The sequence below is a fragment of the Fulmarus glacialis genome, unplaced genomic scaffold (assembly GCF_000690835.1).
Source record: "Fulmarus glacialis isolate BGI_N327 unplaced genomic scaffold, ASM69083v1 scaffold32416, whole genome shotgun sequence".
Classification (NCBI taxonomy): Eukaryota; Metazoa; Chordata; class Aves; order Procellariiformes; family Procellariidae; genus Fulmarus; species Fulmarus glacialis.
This window is the reverse complement of record NW_009216749.1, coordinates 1-8,866: the sequence shown is the minus strand read 5'-3', so window position 1 is coordinate 8,866 and position 8,866 is coordinate 1. Positions and strand designations below refer to the sequence as shown.

General features: G+C 40.5%; 1 protein-coding gene across 1 annotated transcript; it reads left to right on the top strand.

Annotated features, from left to right (window-relative positions):
- Nucleotides 1-6: 6 nt before the first annotated feature.
- Nucleotides 7-4,922, top strand: LOC104071858 (thiamine transporter 2-like; the record flags this gene model as incomplete). The annotated part of the gene is made up of 4 exons (XM_009579414.1): nucleotides 7-34; nucleotides 1,531-1,723; nucleotides 3,335-3,476; nucleotides 4,743-4,922. Coding segments are annotated over 4 exons (543 nt in total), but the record flags the coding sequence as incomplete, so codon positions are not given.
- Between the last annotated feature and the right edge of the window lie 3,944 nt (nucleotides 4,923-8,866).

The window sequence follows — 8,866 nt, the reverse complement described above, 5'->3', positions numbered from 1 at the left end:
AATGGGGCTGTTGAAGCAATAGCAACTTTCCTGAGTAAGTTAGTGTCTATGCATCAATCACAAAGGCAGTCTCTAAAGTTTTACTTTAGAATACTTTTAAAGTATTCCATTGCAGACGCTCCAGGAAGCCAGTGTATGCATTGTGCATTCAAGACCTAATTCTTTGATATACAAAACAGTTCAAATGCGAGCTATGCTATTTTTCTTTAGGACTGGAATACCCAACTTTGTTCTACCAGCATGCAGAGAGTGTACAAGTCACACAGACTTTACATCCAGCTGCTAAATCCATTCAGAGGCACCCGCGTTTCTTTGGATGAGGTTGTTGTGGGGTTTTTTTCCCAAACAAGTATCACACAGTTCCCATAACAATGGTATCAGCTTACACAGATGAGAGAAGTTTTTCATAAATATTTTACACAAAAAGAACATAACCCTCTTATTAAGATCTTTTTCTAGTGAAAAACTCTTGTGCAGCAGGACGGAAAGAAGAATTTTAGTCATTCCAAGATAGAGAGTTTTGCAGAAAAAGACCTTACTGAATTCATTACGCTACTGACGTTAACCATTACGCTTTTGCAACGGAAGCCGATGCCCACACCACAAGCAAAGTAATGTTATCGAAAGGTAACATCAAAGGATACCACACTGACTTGGCAGTGTTTCACATATTCATATTGTGCTGCTGTAGAGAACTTGCACAAGACATTGGGGTGTGATCCACCAAGGAAAATAAACACATCTACGTCACACCTGGTCATTCAGGTTACCCGTACAATCATTAAGGAGAAACAGATACTTGTAAGATTAAAATTTATTCTCATCTTGAGGTAGGCAACTAAATAGACCAATTGAATCACAAATTAGAAGCACTTAACTCCTGTAGTGTCTACTCCTTGATGAATTCCCCTCTCTCATGGAATTGCCTATTTCTCAATGTAGAGGTGTAGAAGTTTTAAAATTGTATGAGTTCCCCTAAGATGGATAGTCAGGTGGCTTACCTTTGCAACAGATGCATCTTTGTAACAGGCCCACCAAAAGCAAACAGTGCCTATCCTTTCTCATTTCCCTGAATATACCTGATACCTCACAAAACTCCCTTTTTTGACATCTTAGCCACTTTATGAGCCGTACAGAACTAAACTTAAGCTAGAAGGTTTACTAACTTCTTCCAGCTAGAAGCTGGAAGAATTGTTCTTCTTGAGCTCCAAACCGTGTTCCTCATTCTCTCCCTAGAGATACATGCTGGGTACAGACAGCTAAATAATGAATCCTTCTACGTAACAGTTTATCCTGTGAAGTGGAATAAAACATTAAGAAAGGACTGGCAGAGTCTTGATTTATGCATTTGTCTAAAAATGACCAGTCATCTGCACGACTTCAGAAGTGATTAGAAATGCTTTCAAAACACTTCAGAACTACTCTGCTTCATTATTCAGCATTGCCTTTTGGTATGTGAGGGTGGCAAGACTTGGTGATATAGGCTATAGAACAGATACAACATTTACATGTTTTTTGCTCTTTTTCTAGGCTCGGTAACATCTTTCGTAGTACAATATATGAAAATTAACTGGGACCTTTTTGGAGAACTGGCCTTAGGGATCTTCTCTGCAATAGATGCTGGTTCTCTATTTCTCATGCACTTCACTACCAACATCTGGGCATGTTACGCCGGCTATCTCATTTTCAAAGCATGCTATATGCTCCTCATAACGATAGCAACGTAAGTATAAAACCTTACAGTGCTGCCATTATGCACAGAATACTAACCGAACTTTAAGTTTACTTTGGGCATCCCTCCATTTACTCAGAGGTAGCTGATCTAATGCTAGACATAAGTGTTTAGGTAAAGACAAGGACACTTAAATGTCTAGTTATGTTGGTTTTGTTCTTCTAAACAACGATAAAAGAAAAATTATCAAAAGGACATTGAACATTTACCTAGGCAGAAATTAAACAAGGTACGAACTATCTTTATTACTAAAGGCAATGGTAACAGCAAAGCATATAAGCTATTTTCCTCCTTCCTGGCACGGAAGACGCAAAGTGAACAATAGGGACAAGCATGCCTTGACAACGATCCTTTAAGATCCTCTTATGTCTAGACCACCTTGCTGATACGCTTTTTGGCATGCTATGAACTGCATGAATGCAAGAAAAGATTTGGCATAGAGTGTTCACCAACATAACTTTATACATATAATTCTTAATGATATTATGATGTAAAGAAGGAACAAAAGAGAACATTGGACATATAAACTCAGACAAGATCTGTTAGGAGACCAAGCTATTCTGTTGTCAGAAATAGAAAAATAAAAATAATATAAATAACAAAGATAGTACATAATCTGTGTAATAAATATAAAACATTTGTATTACTCCAGTTATTTTATTAATTAGAATGTCTTTAGACATACCACACTATTTCATTAACAAAAATACCAGATGCATTTTTATGTCAAAACCCAAAATTATTCAGATACCATTAAAAAAAAACTGTGAAAGCTATAATGCATGACAAGATTATGCCTATCTTGAATGAAGCCAAGTGAATCCTCTATTTTCAATGTGGTGGATTGTTAGTATGTTATAGAGGATCACACCTGGACCATTTCAACATATTCTACCAAAAAAAAAAAAAAAAAAAAAAGTAAGAGCTTGTACAAAAAAACCCTGCTAAAAATCAATGAAAAAAGTACTACGGGAATAACACCCTTTTGTTCAGATAGAAAGTTTGGAATAAATATTGCAAGGAAAGATGTTCTGATTATTGTCAAAAAAGATATTGCAAAGAAAATCTACAGGCTCTTGACAGAAATAAACGGTATGCTACCTCCACTGTCAAGCCACAAATCAAAAAGTGATTCACATCATCACAGAAAAGTTGGTTAGAAGATACCCATAGTGACCTTCTAGTCTAAGCTCCCAGCCAGGGCAGAACTCCTGCCAATGCCAGATGAGGTCATGGTTTTGTCTGGCCAGATCTTTGAAAGCTTCCAACTGTGGAGACTTTACAACCTATCTGGCACAGTCTGTGAAGGTAGAGAAGGAACAAAGGGGAAGATTAAAGAGATCTGATATTCTACTAGATAAAGCAGATCATCTGATAACATGGTTTGGAAAAGCAACACAGAGAAGTACAAAAACATCAAAATACACTATGGTTGTCAAGACGTTCCTTTTAGAGAAAGCAAGGAAGCAAACAAACAAATGAAACACCATTTATTCCGTCCTTGATATACCATCTGCATGAATCGTTTCTCTTCATCAACTAAATGGAGAGCAACAGCTTTTCACCCAGTGTGAAGTAACTGACCTGCCAGTCTCACATTAGGTTCCAGATTGCAGTCAATCTGAGCATGGAACGCTATGCCTTGATGTTTGGATTCAACAACTTCATTGCACTAGTGATTCAGACTATTCTTACAGTAGTTGTCGTGGATTCAAGAGGCCTGGGACTGGACATAGTGACTCAGGTAAGTGCTATTAACTTACTTCCTATTTACTGCTTAACCAATTCATCTTCAAAAGTTTACCAAGCAAGAAATCGCTATGCCAAAGGACAATTTAGTTCCCCCTTTCTTCTACAGAAATCTAGACATCTTGCTCTTCCCTTTTGTCAGCCATTATTCTTCCCTTTTGCCAGCCATCATTCTTCCCTTTTGCCTTTTAGTGCAACATTTAGGATTACAGATGCTAGTCTTTACTTTTTAAAGACAGATACACCAGAACGTAAATAATCAGGCCCTGCTATCTGACCAGCTTTTGCTAATTAATAGGACACTGAATAACATCCTCTCTGCCCAAAAATTCAGGCTGGTTTCTCAGATGCAGAATCAACATGACCACATGTTGTTAGGGGAGTTCAAGACCAGGAGACACAGGCTGGATTATTGGAGTTATTTCAGGTCACGTGAAAAGGACACCTGCTTTCTAATTCCAGCTCAGGAGCAAGCCTGGTCTGTATCTCAACGTGAATAATAGAGTTTTCTGCCCACAGTTTGGGCACTTAATTTGGGGTGGAGTATCCTACCTCACAACAGCATCCCTAACTTCAGTCTGCCCAATTCCACTCATGTTGGAATCAACTGAAATGTACTGACTTCTGCATTTTCTCAGTTGGGATCTCAGCTGGGGCAGCTTCCTACTCCCACGGATTTGAAGAAGACTAAAGCTATTCAGATATTCTGCACAGAGAAGGCAAAAGTTATTTTAAAAGATTAAAGATTGAATTAAACACTAAAAATTAAAACTTTAAAATTAAGGACAGGAATACATAGGACTTCATAAAAAGCCTTGCCACTGTTGTTGGAAATACTGATAGAAAGTCACAGCATATTTACTGAAGCCAGTGTGATGACAGCACTGAAATGTGCAAGTGAGAGCAAAAAAGGACGAACTCGGACTCTTCGCTTACATTATTCATGACTATGTGGATAATGAAGCTACTTCTACATTTTGCACTAATAGGAAAAAATCCTGCTTCTCTCCCTCCCTCCTCTGATGTTTATCAAGAGGCATAAGGATTGGAAGCAAGGGGCAGTTCTTCATTCCTCAAAGATCTGCTGTTTGCTGGAAAAGCTAAGATTTTGCTTAATCGCAAAGCAAAAACTTGAACATAGAGAAACTGTGCCAGAACACAGGTAAACAAAATAATAGAGTGTCTGTCATCTCCAGAAGCAGCAGTGTTTCCCTAATGTGTTTTTCATTAATTCTTCTGCCTTTTTCTCTCCCCTTCCCAGTTTTTAATTTATGGCAGCTACTTTGCAATCATAGCTGGGATTTTCTTGATCAGAAGCATTTGTATGCTTGTCTCAAGCAAATGCAAAAGGAAAATAGCAAGATCTTGCAAAGAGCATCTGAACCATGCTGAACACGAATCGAAAGAGCAGATTGTAACTGGCTATACAACATGGCTGTAGGAGTCAGGCAGACAGGCTCACGTGGCCGGGCCCTTGTTGGAGAAGAGCTCCTACTGCAGCATGCAGGGAACATCAGTGCAAGATGAACGTACAACACAGCCCTGAAAAGCTACGCTGAATCATTACAGCACTTCATTACAACGTATGCCAGCTAAGAGATCACCATAATGGCACTGTACCAAGAAGAAAATATAAGTTGCTTTCGATTCTTATTTACTTGCCTATAAACAGCTTAACAGCAGTAATTTATACAGAAGAACAGAGCAACCACCTTGGCATCCCACCGTGCACGATGGCAAAGATCAGAGTTCACCCTGCCGTGCTTGTTCTAGCTCTTGTATACGGTGTTGGCAAGCTGCTTCCATGCACGTTTGCTCATGCGTGTGGGTGAGGGGTCTATCCCCGCCCCGCCCCCCCCCCCCCCCCCTTGGCACATACCTTGTTCTGAACCAAGGAAGAAGGGATTGTGTTTGCATCATTATATTCTTTCCTTCCTAACTACAGGCGGTTCGGTGACAGACTCCTCCCTTCTAATTTAAAAGCCCATATCAGAAGAGGGCCTTTTGCACACAACGGTGCAGAAAAGCAGGGTTTGCACAACCTATCTGAGAAGGTTCACTAAAACACCACTAAGCCACAATTGTTGCTTGGCCCACATTTGAAAGCTGCAACCTAAACACTGTACCAAGTCCATAGCAATCTCAGCCCAGAAGGGAAAAACTTCAGAGTCAAAACAAAATGAAAGAGCCCCACTCCTTTCCTTGTGCTTCCAGTAAAATTAAGTTCAGGACTGAGTGTCTTCCTGTTTCAACGGGAAAAGAAAAAAATATCAAAGGGATTGAGTAGTATGGACTAAAACCAGAGAAGTACATTGTGGAGAAATTTGGCTGATTCCACACAGGAAAATTCCAGATTAACACAAATATCCAAGAAGATTTATAACTAAAACGAAAAGCTAGCATCATGTGTGCTTTTGAGTGCCAAATGAGGGATGTCCACTGCTCTTGGCCAAGGATTTGGCAGGGTCAGCATCTCAGAATTTATCAAGAAGGCTCAAGTCCTACAGCTAATTTAGTCCAGCACAAAGAACAGTTAGTCCAGGAGAAGAAAAAAGAGAGTTTGCATAGTGAACGCCTAATTTAATATAAATTATATCCATATGTTAAAGTTATTTCTGTACTGCTGTTTGCTTCTAGCTTCCAATACCTACATCTAACTAATAAAAATAGAAAATACTTAGCATTTACAGAATATTTTTCCTGGAGAGACACAAGGTATCATTTGTACAGACATAAATGCTTTTCATAAAATTGTCACATACTGCAACTAGACAAACTGCCCAGAGGAGAGAAGCAATTTGTTTCAAGTCACAAGAAGAATTGGCAGGATTTGACCAAACGAACCCAGCTAATTTTCTAGGCTTTTTGTTTAGTATTGTGCATTGTGTGGACATTCTCTGTTGTCAACTGGCTCTAAGCAGAACAGCTTAACCAATGCAGTTGTAAAAGCAGATGTACTTAGTTTCCACTAAGCAGTAAGTATCTTTTATTACTGCAGAACTGAGGGCATGATATTGCTGCCTGAAGAAACGGGAACAAAGTCCAGTAGAGCAAGGACTGTTTTGTTTTACTTTTCCTTGTGAGTAGGAATCTTCTTTTGAGGCATTTAAAGAACTAGGTGCCAGTCCTGGACTAGAAGCTAACTAGAGTTTGTGTTTAAATGAAAAAGTGGAGCTTGGTATTTCCAGCTCCACGGTCTCAAACTGCCTTTGGTACCAAAAGTTAACAAATATTTCTCTCCATGTAGTATCTGACAAAAGGAAAGGAATCGGCAACACGTGAAACTTTTTTCTATTATTAAAAAAATAATGGCAGTAGTAAGCTGCAGGAAAGGAGCTAGAAAAACTGGTAGAAATAACCATAAAAATGCTTTTGTTCTGAACTGGTCAGAGCTGACTGCCTTCTGTGTATATGGGATGCCACTAAGGAGCAAAGGAACCAAGCAGACACAACGTAATTTGGTTTGCAGCTGTAGAGAATACTATCTTCAGGACACAGATAAGACTTTAAAAAAAAAAAAAAAAAAATCTATTCCTATTCTCTCAAATTTCCAAAAGAAAGATTCTGAGGTTGGGAGTTGGGGGGGAGCATTTAGCGGTGGGAGCATTTGGGGTGGGGTGGGAGGGGGAGGAAGAGGGAAGGAAGAGGGCAGCTCTTAGGCGCGTTAGAAAGGACATGACACATCGGAGGCAGAAACAACAAGAGAAAGGTAAGGCCTTACATTACCCTGGGTTTTCAGCTGCAAATCAGTATTAACCCAGAAATCAGTTAGAGATTTCATCCAAAACAGTAAGATGCTCGCATCTACCTGTGTGTTCATGTACATACACACACACTCTTTGGAGAGGAGATAGTTGAGGCTTGGCACGTGTCATGGTTTAACCCCGGCCGGCAACTAACCCCCACACAGCTGCTCGCTCACTCCCCCCTGGTGGGATGGGGGAGAGAATCGGAAGGGTAAAAGGGAGAAAACTCATGGGTTGAGCTAAAGACAGTTTCATAGGCAAAGCAAAAGCCACACACATAAGCAAAGCAAAACAAGGAATTCACTCATTACTTCCCATCTCCAGGAAAGCAGAAAATTAACTCTATCCCAGCCAAAACCAGCACAGCAGGTTATGAGCAAGGCTGGAACCACAGGATCTCTAGTTCTGCAGGAGAAGGAAACTCTGAACTCATCCACCTCTTCTTGCAGCTTTTAGTATTAAGTGCTTATCTTTCTCCCAGCATGCTAAAGGATTCCACATAAATATGAAAATCCAGAGCTGAGCACATCGCTCCGCATAGCTACAACCCCCCTCTAAACACAATACTAACTACCCTTTGAAGCATTAGTGGGTTTGGGCACAAGTCTTCCGTGAAGATAGTCCAGCAAGCTGACAAGGCCAGTTCTGGCCAACAAGGCAGCGAACAAATTGTATCTTTGTATTCAAAGCAAGCAGGTATTAAACCAAGCACTGGGTGGATTACCAGAGAAATGCTAGTTGGCAGCCACCTTTCAGCAGGCTAGTAGACCTACCCAGCAGCATGGTTCTTTTCCTTTCTCAGAAGCTATTGGTAAAGAAAGAGAACGAAGCAGAGAGGCAGAGGCAAGCCTTGCTTCTCTGAACACTTGCCTGCCTGGTTGCACTACACACTAGCAGCAGTGTGAGAAGTTTCCATACCTGCAGAAAAAGACCAGGCTCTGTCCAGCTCACAAAGCAGCTCTGGGTAGCACGTGGGGCCCCTCCTGCCAGGGCCACAGCGTTTGCTCCTGGTGACAACACACATCCCACCCACAGGCTTCAGGGTCAACTCCCTCCTCTGAGGAACCTTGGAAGACATAGGGAGTCCAGTCTAAAAAAATTGGGTAAAGAAAAGCAAAACAGCAGCATTTCTCTGAAGCAGTTCTGTTTTGATTTTTTAGCTTAGAAGCTAGATTTAGAAGCTTCTTATCTTCTTGTCCATTTGCCCCAGATTGGTCCTTATATAGAATTCCTGGCCAACTAATAGTACGTGGTATTCAATGTCCTGCCTCCCCGCATCCCTAGCAAAGCCGGGGCAGTCAGCAGAGACCCCGTGAGCCCAAAGGCCACTGCGCTGTGCGCAGGGGAGGGTCAGTGTCAGCCCAAACTGTAAAACGGGTGCTGTGTCTTATCCATGAATCAGAGACCAGAGCTTTTAAAGGTATTTATTAATACAAAAATGCAATCAAGTGATTGCTTTCCTGCCATGTCAGTTTTTAGTAATCTTTAGCTACTGCGAGTCTTAAAGCTTTATCTTAAAATTAGAACTCAGTTTGCTGACAAAACCTGTACAGGAGAAAACTTCCCCTGCAATCTTCATGGACAAGTTCTGCAAGCAAGAAGAGCTGTGATGAATTATTATTATTATTATTATTATTAT